At 46.4% G+C, this 18,301-nt stretch overlaps 1 protein-coding gene across 2 annotated transcripts in view; it reads right to left on the bottom strand.

The window, feature by feature from the left end:
* Positions 1-952: 952 nt before the first annotated feature.
* LOC148029433 (inactive glucose-6-phosphate 1-dehydrogenase 4, chloroplastic-like) overlaps positions 953-18,301 on the bottom strand; it is a 159,897-nt gene continuing 142,548 nt past the window's right edge. For both annotated transcript variants that reach the window (XM_087688248.1, XM_087688249.1), the window contains exons 11-12: positions 4,513-4,713; positions 953-1,474 (exon numbers count right to left, since the gene is read on the bottom strand). In XM_087688248.1, the coding sequence (XP_087544374.1) occupies positions 1,237-1,474; positions 4,513-4,713 (439 nt within the window). In that variant the 3' untranslated portion in view covers positions 953-1,236. The remainder of the gene's footprint in view (positions 1,475-4,512; positions 4,714-18,301) is intronic.

Genomic DNA, 18,301 nt, shown 5'->3' with positions numbered 1-18,301 from the left:
TTCATTGGAGGGCTAGTGGATACTTTGGGCAGGTGCATAAGGCCAAACACAACTATATGTTCCCTCTTTTGTGGCGTGTAATGCATCAGCATGTGAGAGAAGATGTCCACACTCAGAGAGATGTTTGCACTATCAACAAGGTCCCCCTAAGTATGACAAAGTGGAGGTAGCATCAATGCTCTCAAAAAGACTCAACTTCACACATTGTGTTTCCCTATTGGTTTTGTATAATAATAATCATCCAAGTTTTGAGCCCATGCAAAGAAACAAAAAGCTCAGGCACTTGATTATAAACTTCTTGTTTCCCTTATCTTTTTATTATTTCCTTAGGTCCAAAGAATCATCCAAGTTCTCAATGTCTCAAGTGTTGCCATGGGGCATTGAGATCCTAGTGTAATCCATTACATAAGTTATTTAGGGTTTCTCACAATGTATCCTTCCATGGACTTTATTACTCAGTAATAAAATTAAGAAAAGATATTCTCAAACCCTCATTTAGGGTACTGCAAAGCGCAAACTCTCAAAATCGTTGGTCATTCAAGCTTGACTAAGTTTTTTAGCTACATCACTTAAGGTAGGGCTAATATCTTTCAAGACTCCCTAAATTACAAGGATCTTCTTGAGTTTAGGCTCGAATCATCATACATGGAAATATTCTACTTGTTTGGCTTCTAGATAAGTAAAAACAAATTGGCTCTTACCTAGGAAAAATAAATTGTTTCAAGGAGGATCCACATCTACACTAGTAGTGTATAAAGACACTTATGAAAAATTATAACGACCTATAATATATGAATATTGGCATGCAACCCAAGGCCATGTTCTAGAGTTTGTGATGAAATTACTTCGGAATTTTTCACTCAAAAGCTAGGAAGCTTAGGCTACCAGCAGAACTTCCAGATTTTGGTGGCCAAGTTTTTTGTAAAAATGGAAAATTTTCCCCCAAAAACCAAAAAGAAAATCAAATGAATTCTGAAGGGCTTTCATACAATCCAACACTTAAAACTTTTCTCCATACATACTAGGCTAACCATGTAAAATATACATGTTTATAAATCTATACACCTTAGTGTTTTTTGGGCTTGCTCTTTTGATGAAACCTTTCCAAATTGAGTATTATTTAAGCACTAGGCTCTAGCTCAAATAATTGTTGGGCTTATCTTTAAAAGCTTTCCAAAATGAGCATTATTGTTGACACTAGGCTACAGTTCAGATGATGTTTGGTGCCATCACCACTTAATCATCTGCCCACCTCACTCCATGTTTAGCTCCAAGGTAATATGCTCCCACTGGTCCTCTACCACCAAATTGATACAACTCAGGTGTAAGATTCTGCCTTTCAATCTCTTCAAGCAAGGGATCCAGGAGATTCCAAGTTGCTGCAAGCTCATCGCTCCTTATAAACAAATGATTGTCTCCATCAATAACATCCATTATCAAATGCTCATAGGAATCTCGAACATCAGTATTGTACCTTCATTGTAAAGAAAAAACAGAGGCCAAAGTAAGATTTCATGGCTCTTATTACAGTTTTTATTCCAAGAAAGGCCTAATGCACCCGACTCCATTTCTCTTTAAAAGAATCACATGAACAATCTTTATCAGAAAGAGAGAACTATCCATCCTGGTCCCAGCCAGAAATTCAACCCTGCAGGACAGGCACTTTAAAACCATAGCCTCCAGATGCCAAGGACACTCATGCATTTTGAATATGGCCCAAGATTTCTCATTGAGGTCTCATTCAAGGAGGGTACAACAGAGTTGCTACACAAGTCTGAAATCTCAAGCCTAGACTTTTAGACTGCATACTTAAAAAACATGAATTCTTTTGCTGGGATTGGGAACATCATCTTTTTTATTCAGGGGATCCTATCACTCCTAAGTAGTTCTCACACACCATTATATTGGAATCCGAAATTCATGACACTAGTGAATGACCCAATGCTGATAACCTTCATCAAGCAGGCTCTAACAAAGGATGACTGCCAGCCCCTGTTGTATCCTTTTGATAACCAGGAAACCAACTAGCAGAACGACTGTGCAGATCTCACACTAAAAATGATGTATAATCTCTGTGTTACTACTTGTTTTACAAGGTTCTATACACCTCATTGCTAACATACATGCACAAAATGGCAGTGAGTGCCAACCCTCGTTCTTTTTGGCAGAGGAAAACATTTAATCTACTAGTTTGAAATCCAAAACGGGTACAAACTCAAGCTTTGGACTAGCCTCTCTCTTGGATTGGGCTTCGACCTTGCTCTCATCTGCCATTCTGCCCTTTGCTTGCACTCTGTTGTTTGATTATACAATTTTGCTGCAAATAATTGTAACTTTTCTTGATTAGAGACACTTCAATGTTGACCAAAACCTTGCAAGTCAAGCAGTTCAGCTTTTAGCACATGATTTTTCCCTTGGTTTTGGCATATGTCATTTGCAATAATTATTTGTAAACTACCTGCATTTGACATGCAAACTGATGTCACACAAACTCGGAAAACAGTGTTTGTGAGGCGATCTAGGCCATATGTTCTTGTAAAAAGTATTGCAGAAGCCCTTTTGTGCAGTAAAAGGCAAACAACAGTCATGTGATGTACAGTGATCATTCTACCACTTAGTCAAGGGTAATAATTCTGTTTTGAGTTGTAGTTTCACCCTTCATTAGATACATAAGACATAGATGCTTTTTTGATGTAGAAGTGATGCATAAGGATGAACCTCTATGGGTCATAATGTATATGCATCTAATGGAGTTAGGCCCCATTGTCAGCGTTGTCATTGGATCTGCAATTGTGGTGTTATGCTAGACCACCACATGTTGAGGGGGATTTTAGTATTTGTGAACCACATTCACAAGGAAACACTCCTCCATGAATTTTCTGCATATACTGACCCTTCACTTTTGGATCATGAGGTGTTTCATTATATACTGCGATTGGTGACATGTGCCTGTGATGTTGCTTCTCTTCAAGGCTAGGTTCTTATGAGGCGTCCAAGCATAAAATGCAAAGGCAAGCATGTTAGTACAGGACTTGCAACACATGGTCGCAGTTGCAATATTTGCAATCTTTATCAGATGGTTTGCAGGATATGAGTCAGGCCAAGGTTGCATTCTCAGAGTTGGAATCATTATTGGTTGGTTGACTAGGCAGGAGTTGCATGATATTTAGAGAGAGTGACCATCTCCTCATCAGTGTTGTTATTGCATATCTTGGTTTTATGGCAGGAGATGTTGTTGCACAAGATAGAAACCTCCATTATGCAACAGCAAACTTTTCAAATGACACATCAGCAATATTTTGAGTTAGTGGATAGCAAGGCAGAATAGGTACTAGAATAAAGTAACAGAATAGTATGCCTGGCCTCTGGAGATTATGTCCACAATGGTTCTTCTGTCTCACAAGGCAAACCTTTTTCTTTCAAGGAGGCCAATCAGAGATACAAGCTGCATAGAGGGCCGAGGCTACAGATCATTTTGGGACTCCTTGACTCAAGACATGCACACTTTGGGACAATTGGAAAACCAAATACTCTTAAGGATCTCATTGTTAGACTGCAAATGTTGCTAAACAGATTGTGGTGCAGAATAAACATTGCATTATGTCACATGTCAAAGCTCATTGGTAGCATGATTGTTTGGTGAATTTGGTCAGTGAGATGCAGTGAGGCTATAGAGCAATAACGTGTTTCTAATTTAGAGACCCTTTCTTGTATCTGAACAGAAATCATTCAGCAGTAGATGGGAGAGACCACAGGGAGACTCCAATTGTATTTTACTTGGTGTTAACTTTTACTGAGGCACCCGTTGATAAAATTCTCCCTTATCGGCAGAAAAGACCACATTACTGTATGTTTCAATGAAATATATTCCTGTGGATGCTTATGGAAGGACTACCACTTGGGGATCAACTGAGTAAAAGAAAGTCACAAGCATAGTGCGTTCTTATGACATGGATGGAGACTAGTTTGCATCTATTCAAGTTTTCCCCAGCAACGCATGGTACGATAATCCCAGTCTTGCTGGCCATAGCACAAGAAGATTCAAAGCTTAATGATTGGATGTTTGGATGTATCACTCAACGTGTGTTAGAGAAGCACCACTGTCTCTTTCATTTCTTGTTATTGGGGTTTATGTCTTGCTCCATAGAGTGCCTTTGGTTTTGATTCTGCATCTCGCATTTTCTTACAGGTAGCAAGGCTTCAAGGATTCTCCTTGGAATAAATTAGGGTCTTCAACCAAAAAAGGTGGTACAGTGGATTCAGGTAGTACATCTGACTCAAAAAGGTGGTAAATTGAATTCAGGTAGTACAATTACCAGAATGGCACAATATCTTTGTTTTCAGGTTCTCAGCAATGCTATTCACATGTACCTTCATATAACCCTGAAGGCCTGTTGCAAACTCCATGGTGTTTACATCAAACATTACATGTGTGTGTGTGTGTGTGTGTGTGTGTGTGTGTGTGTGTGTGTGTGTGTGAGAGAGAGAGAGAGAGAGAGAGAGAGAGTACACCTGTCCTTGTAAAATAAATTTAGTTCAGATGAATCCAACTGTAAGCCCAGCCCTGGGACCTTGTTATTAATCTTCAAAACAATAGATCCCTCCGGTTGTATTTGAAGGACAAGCTCATTTGTAGCCTGATTAAGATTGTAACCAAAACAATCACGGTACAGGTTGCCTGGAACATGTCGAAATTGGATGCGGACCTCCACCCTATTCATCGAGAGCTATGAGTGCATATGCTAACTAATTAACACAACCAACAAAGGTACAAAGTTGTCTAATAAGACTATGCACAGTAGTGAAGGAGAAATGGCATTGCAAAAGCCTACAAGAATTGTTAATTCTCCCAAAAACGAAAAAGGACTAGGTTTGAGTTGTTTTTAACATAATAAGATTCAACAGCTACATGCTTTAAAAATTCAAGACTGTAAAGCCAATCCACAGTAAAATGGGAAAAAAAAAGGGTTAGAAGCATATTACACAAGTAATCAGAAACATAGTCTGTATTTTTTTTTGCAAGTAAAATGTGGCTCATTATATTACTCAGAAGGCTGATTACAACGAAGTGTACGTGCTTAACAGACTAGCTAGAGCTGATGCAAATCACAAGTCCATCATGTATACAAGCCCCTCAAGGCGGTTTGGGGTGGATGGGGGCAAGAAGCCATGGAAGGGGGGGGTGTATCACCATCTGGGGCTGCCCGCCTGCATCGTGAGAACAGGTCATGGCCGCCCCAAGTGAGCAGAAAGTGAAGATAGATCTCTTGATGAGCTCGAGACTCATCCTGCACTTGGTCCCAACGGCCGCAAAGGGAGTGGATGATGGAGGTCCAAAGCTCTACCAAAGTCGCATACAGTGAAAGGCACTCCCCGCCAAAAACCACTTGACAGCGTGCCTTCCAAATGTGCCATCCTATAAGACTCCCTATGGCCTCCCATACCTCTGAGCGCTCTACCCTGGGCTCCAATACATGGGGGCTGGGTAGAGCCTCCAAGCGCGACTGCTACACAAGACCCAGCCTCGATGAGAAACATCATGTCCTACATCCCGGCCTCATACAAAAGGTGATGCCTTGGCTAACTGCCTGCTAGCAAAAAGCCCCCCACGAGATACAGCCAAGGCTGAGTGCCACACGGCAGAGAATACAACAAGCTCCTCTCCACACTAGCTGTGCCGCTTGGCAAGACCAAAGGCAATGCTTTGGAATTTCCTAGTGCTGCTGTGGGCAGCACTTACAACCTCCATCTACTGCATCTGAGCCAACCAACTCCCAACAACCAAACCCCCATGTGCCAAAAGCCAAAGGAAATACGCACCCTTCTCGGCCTCCAGCTGTCCCACAAGCGACGCCAAAAACTCCGACGGAAGGCATTCGTGATGTTGTGCTCCGCCCAATGTCTGCTACGTGAAGGCGCCCAATCCATGTCCTCCTACATCAGTACATGTCTACCAATTCTGGCTATGTACTCCAACAACCTCAGTGGCTTCTTGGCGACCGCAATGGCCAGCCATAGCCACTCTCCAGGGTCCCACTCCAGCTCATCAAGTGGCCTACTCTCCCATATCCAAAGGCGCCAATCCCGAAACTCCTCCCAGGGCACATAAGGGTCCAGTCGCCAGGTCTTTCCCTGGAGTCCAACCACACAAATCCTCCTCAAAGGAAGGACAACAATCTCCTCATCCAGCTGCCCTCTGTCAAGAACCAAACACCCCCCATCCTGCACAGTGAAGAAAGTCCCGAAGGGGGCAATGCCCGCTCTACCTGCTACCTGTAAGGGGATACCTGCCGATGAGAATCTAGAAGCTACACCTCACCAAGCTCCACCAGCTTTCAGATCAGGGGGTCTGGCCAATCCTAAGGGATCGCTGAGTCAATCTCCCTCCTCCTCACCTCAGCTACTCGCTGGCAACCTGATGCTCGCTGCAACACCTCTTGATCCACCATCCTATACGCCTCCCGCCACGTCCTGATAGTACGAGCAGGGCCAGCCTCTTGGCCAGCCCACTAAATGTGGGGGCCCTCACCAATCTGTATCCCGTCCCGATCTCTGACCTGAGGGTTCCAAACCACCGGCTCGCGGTCTATCTCCTGCTGACATCTTGAAGGCCTCTCAACTAGGGTCTTGCGAAAGGCCTACCACACTCGAAGTAAGCTGCGAAGAAAGAAAGATCTGGGTGGTGTGATCTGGGCAATCCTAAAGATCCTCAAGGATGGCCTCCAACCACCGCCAAGCCTCGGTCTGCACTCCTGGAGACCCTCCTGCAGAAGGACCTTCCAGGTCTACCCACTTGGTATGAGACCACTAACCACTAGCTTGCCCAAAAGGGCCAGGCTCTAGAACTCTGGGTCAATGATCCCAAGCCCTCCCTCAGACCGATGCCGGATGATGGTCGCCCACACCACCTTGGCCCTTGAATCCTTGGAACTATCTGAGCCAGCCCAGAGAAAATTCCACACTAGGCGGTGAAGCTGAACCACATAAGACGAGGAGAAGCACCAACAAGAGGCAATGTACCAAGCCATCACTAGGAGGACTTGGTTGACCACTAGGGCTCGGCCCGTTAAGGAAAGGCAGACGGTGCTTCAGAAGGTTGGCTTCCGCCTAATAAAGTCGATAACTCGAAGAAACTGCTAGGTAGGAGTGATGTCGAGTCCCACCTGGAACCCTAGATATCGGATGGTTTGTCCCCTGCTCACCCATCTGAACCCCAAGTGGACACCCCACTCCATGCTAGAGTCAGGATCTAAAAGAAAACCAACCAACTTTCACAAGTTGATTCTCACTCTAGCTACAATGCCAAATACCTCCAGAGCTAGTCTCACTCTCTCCAACATTAGCTCATTATCCTCTACATAAATAGCAGTATCATCTGCATACTCTGAGTCCAGCAGCTCAGTCTCCTCCCTCATTGGAAGTCGAAGGCAACGTAGCCCGCTCAAACGCGAGTGGGGGAAGTAGGACATCACCTCCGCAAAGAGTAGGAACAGATACGAGGCAGGAGGGCAGCATTGCCAAATAGATCTCTCTAGTTGAAACTCTGCCCCTCTCCTGCCACCAATGAGAACCCTGCTAGTGGCCGATCTGTAAAGTGCCAAAACCCCACAAATCCATGCCTGGGAAGAGCCCAACCTCGCCATAGGTGCCCTCTAAGAAGTCCCAATCAACCCTGTCGTAGGCCTTCTCGAAATCCAGGAGTACTGCCAATCCTTGACCACTGTGCTGAGTCCACTCGGTCGCCTCGAAAAAAGTGAAGACATTGTCTAGGATGCTCCTATCCTGGACAAAACCTGTCTGGATGTCATGAATGATAACTGGAAGTAGGGGCAGAGTCGAATCCCAATCATCTTGGCCAGTGCCTTATAGGCCACTGACAACAAGGTGATCGGTCTGCATTGGGACAACTCCAACCGATCTCTTTCTTTGGGGAGGAGACTGACAAGACTTGCCGATAAACTCCATGGCATTCGTCCTGAGTTGAAAATCTCCTGAAAGGCCAATAGTAGGGGGTTCTTCACGGCCTCCCAAAAGGTAGTGAAGAAGGCCTTAGAAAGGCCATCCTCTCTCGAGCATTTCTGCCCATCCTGTGCATTGAAGGCCTTAGCTAGCTCCTCTATGAAGGGGTCTAGGAGGGAGCGTCCCATCTCCTTTGTGACAAGGGACGGAATGCAATCCCAAACTTGTTGTCTACAATATTGTGCTCTAGCTGAGACTGCCTCTTGCTGAAAAAGCTAGTGGCAATCTCAATCACCTCATCTTGGCTAAAGCGAATCCTCCCATATTGATCACGGAGGCTGCGAATCTGATCTCCTGAGGTGCAAGGCAGATGCACCTAAAAAAACTCCTTACACATCGTGTCCCCCTTCCCCGCCCAAAAGACTGCTGAGGTACGAAAGGAGAACTCAGAGCGTCTGTCCTCAAGACCGGTGAGGGCTGCCCCTGCGCGCACCTCCTGCATGTGGAGAGTGGGATCTCCTGGTGCCTCCTAGAGTAGTCTCTAAGTGGCTACTAGGTCTTGTCAAAGTGCTCTCTCCTCCTTCCAACTCTACTACCTAGCCTATAAGGCTGCCTCCTAGGAGTTCCTGCTCGACTCGGCTAAGGCCTTTGTAACCTCCTCTGCGATGATCCGGTCCACCCTTGCCCACTCCCTAGTCCAAAGCTACTCAATCTGCCTCCTCACCTCCTCCCTCCTGTAGATCGAGTTCGGGATCCAACAGGATCGCGTGCCAAGGGATGAAGCGGGAGTATCAAGTGTGAGGAGAACCGGGCAGTGATCAGACAAAGTGATGCCAGCCAATTGCCCTACTTGGCCTCCATGAGAGCACCCCACTCTCCCACATAGAACCAGTCCAACCACTCCAAAAGAGCTCCGCCCAGCTGCCTGTATCCCCAAGAGAAGTCCAACGGCCTCTCCATCCAATGAAAAGCTGGGTCCCACCCAGCATCATGTGCTCCTATTGCAAGGAGGAAGACCTCCTGTGCCTCCTGCTCCTCCCCTGCCATACCCTGGTAATCTCTCCCTCTGCCTTGCTAGTCCTCTAAGGCCTCTAGGTTGTTGAAGTCTCCTCCAACAATAGAAGAGTCCACCTCTGGAAGTCCTACTACAATCTCCATCCAGAACCTGCTATGTGCCCTAACCTCAGTAGGAGCATAAACATTGAGGACTCCAAGGCATGAGTCCCCTGAATCCAGTCTGATCCATAGGACCCTCCCTACCACAATGGTCCCGTGGTCTCGTGCACAGGCGGTAAGGCTCGAGCCAATAGAGATGCATACGTCTCCACTCCTGCCGTGGGCACTGATGGAGTACTCCCAGTAGGTGTGTGAGCTGCTTGGAAGTACCTTCCCCACTTGATGGGCTTGAAAGGGGGTGAGCTTGTGCTCCTAAAGAAGTAAGATGTCGATCTATCTGGCAAGGACAGGCTATAGCTCCTGCCAAAAAATCAATATCCTGGAACCACATGCCCCACTGTAGTGGAGGTTGTTCACATTCTAGCATGCTAGGTATAGACTCATGGGGAGACCTGTGACTGATTGAACAAGCATCTGTTTTGTATGGAAGGTACTGATGAAGAAGAAGAGCTATGGAGCATGCGAATGTGCTTGGCCGCAGGCCTGAAGGGTGAACTCCATTCCCCCATGGTGGCTCTCGTGCGGACCATGGGGGTAATAGATGCTCCATATGGTACCACCAGGGTATCTATCAGCCAGGCTGAGAGGCGTGACTCTCTGCACTGGTAGAAGTGGGCAGCCTAGCGATGGGCCACTCGATCACATCCATCGGTGAGCTCCATTGCAGAGGGGGTCGAAAGTTAATTATCAGATATGGGACCTCAGCTCCAGCCCCCAGTTAATATCCATCATGCACCTTGGCCATTGCTGGGAAAAAAGTACTAGTCCTTCACCCACCCACTAGGAGATGTGGTCTGCAACCTGACCCCTCACTTTCTCCTCTATCTATGTCATCGTCCAGTCTCCTTTTCTTTTTTTGCAAATAAAGTGTGGCTAGTTATATTACTTCAAAAAAAATCTGAATGCAAAGAAGTGCTCATGCTCAACAGACTAGCTGGAGCTGATGCAAAATCACAGATATATCAAGTATACAAGTCTCTCAAGGAGGTCTAGGGGGAATGGGGGCAAGAAGCCATGGAGGGGGGGTGAATCACCATCTGGGGCTGCCTACCTCTTGCATCACGAAAAACAAGTCCTGGCCGCCCAAAGTGCGCATGAAATGACAACGGAGCTCCTGATGAGCCCTGGACTCGCCCTGCACCTGGTCCCATCGGCCGCGGAGAAAGTGGATGATGGAGGTCCAGAGCTCTGCTAAGGTCGCCTGTATTGAAAGTCTCTCTCCACCAAAATCCTCCTAACACCGTGCCTTCCAGATATGCCATCCAGTAAGACTCCCTAAGATCTTCCATACCTCAGAGCGGTTTGATGTGGGCACTCGTACCTCACAGATGAGTAGAGCCTCCATACCGACCACTGCGCACGACCTTGCCTCAATAATGAATATCGTGTCCTGTATCCTGGCCTCATACAGAAGGTGACAGCCCTGGCTAACTGCCTGCCAGCAGAAGGCTCCCCATGAGATACATCCAAGGCTGGGTGCTATACGGAAAATGATACGGCATGCTCCTCTCCACACGAGCTGTGCCGCCTCACACAACCAAAGGCAATGCTTTGGGGTTTCCAGAGGCGTGTCTACCAATCCTGGCAGTGTACTCCAGGAACCTCGATGGCTCCTTGACGACTACAATGGCCGGCCATAGCCACTCTCCCAGATCCCACTCCAACTCATCAAGTGGCCTGCCCTCCCAGATCCAAAGGCACCACTTCCTAAGCTCCTTCCAGAAGACGTAAGGGTCCAACTGCCATGTCTTCCCCTAAAGGCCAATCACTCGAATCCTCCTCCATGAAAGGACAACTATCCCCTCATACTGTTGCCCTTTGTCAAGGGCCAGACACCCCCCCTCCTGCACGGTGAAGAGAAAGTCTCCGGTGGAGCGCCGCCCATCCTACCTGCCACCTATAGGGGCATACCTGCTGGTAAGAACCTAACGGCCCATACCTCCCTGGCCTCTATCCGCTCTCGTATCGGGGGAGCAAGCCACTCCTGAGGTATTGTTGCTTCAATCTCCCTTCTCCTCAACTCGACTCCTCTCTGGCAACCCGATGCCCGCTACAACACCTCGTCCACCAACCTATACACCTGCTAGATCCTGATAGTACGAGTCGGGCCGGCCTCCCAACCACCCCACTAGATGTGGGGTCGCTCGCCAATCTGCACCCCCTCTTGATCTCTAACCTGGGGATTCCAGATCACCGGTTGACGGTCTACCTCCTCCTCGTAACTTGGAGGGCTCTGAATTAAGGCCTTACAAAAGCCCTGCCACACACGAAGTAAGCTACGTAGGAAGGGGGATCTGGGGGGCGTGATCTGGGCCGTCGTGAAGATCCATCGTAAGGACGGTCTCCAATCCCCACCAAGCCTCGGTCTGCACTCTTGGAGACCCTCTTGCAGTAGGACCTTCCAGGTCCGCCCTCTTGGTGTGAGACCACGGACTACAAGCTTGTTCAAAAGGGCCATACTTTGATACTTTGGGTCAATGATCCCAAGTTCTCCCTCTGACCAATGCTAGATGATGGTCACCTACGCCACCTTTGCTCAAGAGTCCTTGGAACCGTCCAGCAACCCAAAGAAAATTCCGCACTAGGCGGTGAAGCTAAGCAGCACAGGACAAGGAGAAGCACCAACATGAGGCGATGTACCAAGCCATTGCTAGGAGGACCTTGTTGACCACTAGGGCTCTGCCGCTAGGAAGAGGTGAGCAATACTTCAATAGGACAGCTTCCTCCGAATAAAATCGAGGACTGGTAGGAAAACATCGTTCAGACTCTTGAATGAGAGGTTTGAAAGAAAAAAGCATAGTTTGGTCCATCCGATGGTGCTAGTAAATGGACCTTGCCGCTCCTTGACTTGCGGACCACAAAGATCCCCACCTCCAGAGGTAGTGGAAACTCTCTGCGCTCCGCAACTCTCAAATAGGACCAAGGACCACTGTGGAAAAACTCCTGTGAGCTATTGCATCTATCGAGGGAAAGAATGATGAAAGACTGGGGGCCAAATAAGCTAGTGGCTCTGTGTGTGTGTGTGCGTGTGTGTGTGTGTGTGTGTGTGTGTGTGTGTGTGTGTGTGTGTGTGTGTGTGTGTGATAGGAGAGGGAGGGGGGGGAGGGGACACATGTACTGGGTGAGGATCAGGGGGGCTGATCGATGGGGGAGATGGTGGGGAAGAGGAAGAGTGAGGGGTGGTGGGGTGATTGGAAGTATGAGGCGGGTGTGGGGGGGTGGGCCCAAAAGCAGGACTATGGGATAGGGTCGAGGGGCAATCCATGAGGAGGGGGTGGACATGGGGACCAGGGGATCTCAGGTGGGGTGGGCTCTGACATCTCAGTGGGTGGTGGGGGTGGAGGCCTGTATCTTACTGGGTGGGACGAGTAGGAGGGTTGTTGTGGGGTGCTCTAACGGGGGCCTGTCGCCCGCCCTCCTGCTCTCTGCTGCCGTGGCTGTGTCTCAAGGACTGGCTGCGTCTCCCCCTGCCGTCTCCTTCTCTATCGTTGCTGTGGACCCGTGTAAAATCGTTAGCATCTACCTGCGGGTCTACCTGCTAAGCCGCCTTGGCTCCAAAACGCGTGCAATCTATTAAGTCATGGCATCGCAGGCATTGCCCAGCCTGTCCTATCACAATAACCTGCTACCTGAAAGAATGTCTGCTTGTCTCAATCTCAAGAAACTTAGGTATGTTCTTTGTATCTTTCACAACCAACCGTACCTTCGGGACTCCTGGGTTGCCACTACATCTACAAAGGAGGGAGAAAGAATTGCGTCGAAAAGCCGTCCAAAGTCCTCCACTAACTGACAATACTCTACCGCCAGTCCGGGGAAAAGAAGGGTGACCGGGTGTCTAGGAAACCTGTTGTGGAGCATGAACTTCTCCACTGTGAAGCCACTTTACCAAGGAACCATATAGATGACCCCCTTCGTAGAGGCATAAGGTGAGCTATTAACTAGCTCACAAGTTGCATCCGCGGAGGTGAGTTGAACCATGAAGATTCCCTGACCCATCAGAACTGCCTCCACAATCTGCGCTATGCCAATGCGTAGGGTGAAGTGAAGCCAACCTCGAAGCTGGGCCCTGGATGGAGAATGCCCTACGACCTGTCCAAAGATTGTTGTTTCTTTCAGTTCCAACTCTGTGGCACCAATAGAAAGGAGTTGTTCCTCAGAAAGAAAGACACGCAAGGTGTTTGACTGAGGGGGCACCAACGTCTGACCAAAGGTTTCCATTGTGTGTCACTATTGAGGACTACCAAGCTAGCTACTATGATACCAAGGGGAATGTTGTTGTAGATGGAGGGCGCAACAATTGCTAGTGTTATCACGTCTCTACAGATGCAAGCAACTCCTGTTGAGCTTGTAGAGGAGAACCAATCAACGGAGAAAACAAACGTGCAGCATAGGATGGAGGTACCAAAGCAAGTCGACTGGGGAGGTCTTTTCATGCGTGAGGCAGAGGGCGGAGCCACCACAACAGGTCAATGATTGTTGACCCAGAGGGTGGAGTGTGGTGGGACAAAAACGTGATGGCGCAAGCACAATCAAACGGTCACGAGCAGAGCAAGTGCGAGCACGCAAGCATAAGCAGGGCCGAGCTGGGCGCGCGAGCGGAGCCGTGAGTGGGGTGGACCATGAACGGAGCAATTTGGCAGAGCCGCGAGCAGGGAGCGAGCAACGCGGGCGCAAAGCCGGCCGCAATGCGAGCGGGCCATTCGAGCGCAATGCGAGCGGGCCAATGAAACATAGTCTGTATAAACAAGACTAGAAAATGAAAACACAAAGAAATGAGGCAATCTTTCCAAAGCCGGCTTTGAGAACAAACTTTGATTCAATAGTTTAAATAAGAAATTATTTAAGAATACATAGGCTATTTTTCAATTGTGAATCAATCTTATTGGTCATTAAACTTCATAATCTAGCAATTTTTTTGCTTCAAACCAGTAGGAAAACATGCATGGTATCACTCTGGTAGTTTTGATATAAGGCTTCAATATGGATACTTGCAAAGGGAGTAAAGTATAGCTGAAGATAGAAGTAATTGATCTGCCATTGATCCAACCAATGCAATGATAGAACAAACACTCCAATCTATTAATAAGGATCTTAACTCTGCAAATTACTCATTAATTAGCTCTTTAAAACAGCCCCAAAACAACAAATTACCAAGATTTATATTAAACAGGGAGTGATTTTAGAGAGTTTATGTCTCCTTCCACATAGAAAACTCTAATTTAGGAGGATCCTTCCACGTCTATAAATAGATAGGTTGCCCATCATTCAGCCTTATCCTTGTCTTGTAGGTTTTAGGCATCAGCCCTCTTCCACTAGCTATCCAATCCCCAATGACTATTGCTGCATGGTATACAACAGTCGCCTAGCCTTCCACTGCTGCCAGTGATCAACTTCCATCATCTACATCAAGTCGTTTTTGTGTTTTCAGCACTTTTTCTTCGTCAACATTTGCTTCAACTGGTGGTTACTCCACTCGGGATCCATCTACGGTGGACGATACACATCGACACCTCCCTCAATACACTCCCAAGAGAGCCATTCACTATTTGACAATTCTACCCTTGAGTATCTTAGACATTCTCTCCTTCATTTACAACATTGATTCATTCACTCCAAATTTCTCTTTCTTCTTTGTTTATATTTGTGTTTTTGCATTTTGAGTTTTGTGTTTTGCATTTAGCATTTCGAGTTTTGTATTTTGCGTTTAGGGTTTGAGTTTTGCACGTTGCAGTCTAAGTCTATGTTTCGATCGTAACCGTATTGTTTGTGTTACCCCAATGCAAACCCTAGCATATCTTCACATGGTATCAGAGTAGTTAGTGCTCTTGTAAAGAGTATCCTAGGGATATTATGGAGGCTTGGTTTTGTGGGAGGTATACAAATGACATATAACTAATTCATAATGTATCAAATAGTTTCTACGGATCCCATGATGTCTTATGAGGCTGCTTCATCATCGGAGGCCCTAAGCAAACATTATGGATTCATCGAGGAAGACAACACCCCACCAACCTTCACCTTTTGCCTCTCTCTCTCTCTTCATATTGCTCAGTCTTCATACTGTTCGGCCTCTATCAGTACCAAAAGAACCTCTGCCATGGTACTTATACCCATGGTTGCTATTGGTACCACTCACAGGACAGTTCATGTTGTGGGGACTGTGGAGCACTTGTACATTGGAAAGACAACAAATACTATAGAGTTATTGGGGAGTATACAGCCATTTGCAATGGCAAAGGTTGAGGGATAGTCATATACTCATATAGCTCAAGTGGGGTAGGAGAAAGTCCAAAGAAGACCTCTACCTAGGCCATCATTCTCTCTCTCATCCTCAACCTTCTCCCATTTCAGATTTTGGTCTCTTGACGGAGGAGTTTGAATAGTATTTGTGCATTATGTGTAGTCAAGCATACACCCCCCCTATCAGCTTTGCTACTCCATTCAAAGTGGTTGGTGAGACTGCCACCTCTCTGATCGTGGAGAACATATGACATTTGGGATGACTGGTGACCCATCTTCTTTCATGTTGGCCTCCAATTCCTTAGATACTGGTGGAACATTGGGACACTTGCTGGTGATATGCCCTGTCTTATTGCATTTGTTGCACTTCATTTTGTCAGGATATTTCTTCCAGCAATTGCTTACAATATGCTATTTTTTGTCACAAAAGGAGCACTTAGTAGAAGCGGTATGGACTAATACTTGCTCACGGGAAGTGACTGCTGACGTTCCTTCAGTATGGTTTCTCTTCTCTTCATCCAAGCAAGATTGGATGGTACTTGCCAAAGTCGAGTTTGGGATATTAGTTAGGGTAGTCACAAGGGTTGGAAAAACCTTCTTCATAGACTTTAGCAAGATGGCAATAGCATCTTCATCATGGATGGATGCTTGAACGGAGGCAAGCTGTGCCATAAGCCCCTTCATATGTGAAATAAACTTGCTTAGATCTTCTCCCTATTTGTATTCCAAGCTGAAGAACTCAATCTTGAGAAATATCTTGGAGTTCTTCCCTGTAGCACCGTAGAGCCTTTCAAGCTCATCCCACTTTTCTTTGGCAGTTGAGAGTTGGTCAATGTGATAAATTAAAGATTCATCTAAATGAAGTATGATGATAGCTTGAGCCCGTTCATCATTTTCTACATCAAGGAGATTGGATGGGTCAATTACTTTGGTCCCTTTTACGAAGGGCCAGTAGCCTCTTTCCATCATTTTGTATTTTACCAAGACTTGCCAAGGATGGAAATCTTTTCCATTAAATTTGTGAATTTGATGCCTTACATGTGCATAGGCCATGGCCATTATAGGAAGGTCTTACCAATTGCCTTAAGCAATGGCAGTGCCTAATCCTTTACAACTGGCCAAGTACAACCGAATAACAGAACTGATAGACAAGTTTTAAAATTTTAGAGTTGAGAACGGTTGGAAATTATACATATGCAATATCTCAAGATAGGATTTAGGAGGTCTTGTTTTTCGAACAATCCCGGATTTAGCCTTTACTGTTTTTCTAGGTTTCAACGAGGTGAGCTTTGATTGGACTTCAGGCTCTTACCGATAATGTGGCCTATTAGTGGAGCTTTTGGTGGAGCACGGCTTATCGATTAATTCTATGCTCTTGGATGAATCAGAGGAGAGTACAATAACACTCATATCTCTGATGTACCAACAGACTAATGTTGGGATATGGTCTATGTGTTTATAGTTGTACACATAGCCTTACAACCAAGCAAAAAAGGGATAAATGTTACAGAGCACTTTGATAGATTTAATTTTCTAATAAAAACTAGATTAAGTCAACATCCAGCAAGAAACATGATTGTACAATGCACCATTAGTGCTTACAAGCACTCATCTCAAGTTTTATGCCACTTGAGATGTAAGATGTGAAGTGTTTGCTGAATTAAAGGGATCCACCGAGTATAAGAGCATTGAAATAGAGCTTTCAGACCTTCAACTAACTTTGGAGAGGATTAATCAATGATTAGAATCACTGTTAGTGCTCAAACATTGAATATTTTGAAGGATGAAAAAGCTTGAAGCTTCTTGGCTATGGCTGCTAGGAAACTAACAATTAGGGTTTGGTTTATTTCAGCCAATACAGGAAGAATTTCAATAAACCCTCTTAGAGGGAGATAGCTCACTGGGGGGGCTTTGTAAGCCCTATGGTTGTTGGAGGGATTGCTGCATCTACAAGCTGCCCTGCTCTCTGGAAGACGACGTCTGCAGATCTGTGCCAATTTGACGATTTGCTCAATGTTGTCTTCCACACTGCCCAACGTTGCCCTTTGATGTGCCACGACTGGTCGCCTTGTGTCAGGGAAGAAGTTCTCAGTTGAACCCAAGAGCTGAAATGCTCTCCTTTGGCTTCCCCAGGTCCTCCAAAGTCAAGGGGTCAAGCTGGCTATGGAGTTTGAAGGTCCAAGATGAGAGAAATGAAGATTTTCTTGTGCACTTAGGCTGGCTGAAATTTGAGGAAGCTGAAAGGCTCAGAGGAGGCTCTGATACCATGTAAAAAACCAGAGTTGCAGCAAGAAAAGTGTGCACAAGAGGGAGATAGGAGCTCAAAGTACAAGAACAAAATCTTGTTTACATAGGCTGTTTATATAGCCTTTGCCTAGCTAGGGTTAGGGTTTCCCCTGCCCCTTAAGGCCATTTACATCCATCAGAGCTCATATACCCTTGCTTAAGGTGAATTCCCATGCCTATATTGTAACAGCCATCCATCCTGTGATTCATCAGACCCCTGAGGTCACATAGACCTTTTGTGTTTTTGTGTGTGTGTGTGTGTGTGTGTGTGTGTGTGTGTGTGTGTGTGTGTTTTTTGAGGGGAAGATTGAGCCTCCATGACTACCCTGCCCTCCTAACCTCATTACTGCCCTGCCATCATGACTAACCGTTACCTGTTTTCGACCGACCTGCAGCAGCGCTGCCCTGAAGTGAACCCAAAACTGCACACTTGCCCTGCCTTTGCAACTGTGTGCTCAACCTGCCTTTCTGACTGCACACTGGCCCTGCAGTGAAGTTCTGACAGTGCGAGACAAAGAGAGAGGCAGCTATCTGCCTGCCTGGCGCCATCCATCCTGTGATTCATTAGACCCCTGAGATCGCACATATCTGGGGACTGCAGTCCCGTGCCTTTGATATACATCGTGTTGCCCTGTTTCTG

This window comes from Lygodium microphyllum, chromosome 11 (genome assembly GCF_053477565.2).
Source record: "Lygodium microphyllum isolate KBCC chromosome 11, Lygodium_microphyllum_v1.1.10, whole genome shotgun sequence".
Lineage (NCBI taxonomy): Eukaryota > Viridiplantae > Streptophyta > Polypodiopsida > Schizaeales > Lygodiaceae > Lygodium > Lygodium microphyllum.
This window is presented reverse-complemented; position numbering and strand designations above follow the sequence as displayed.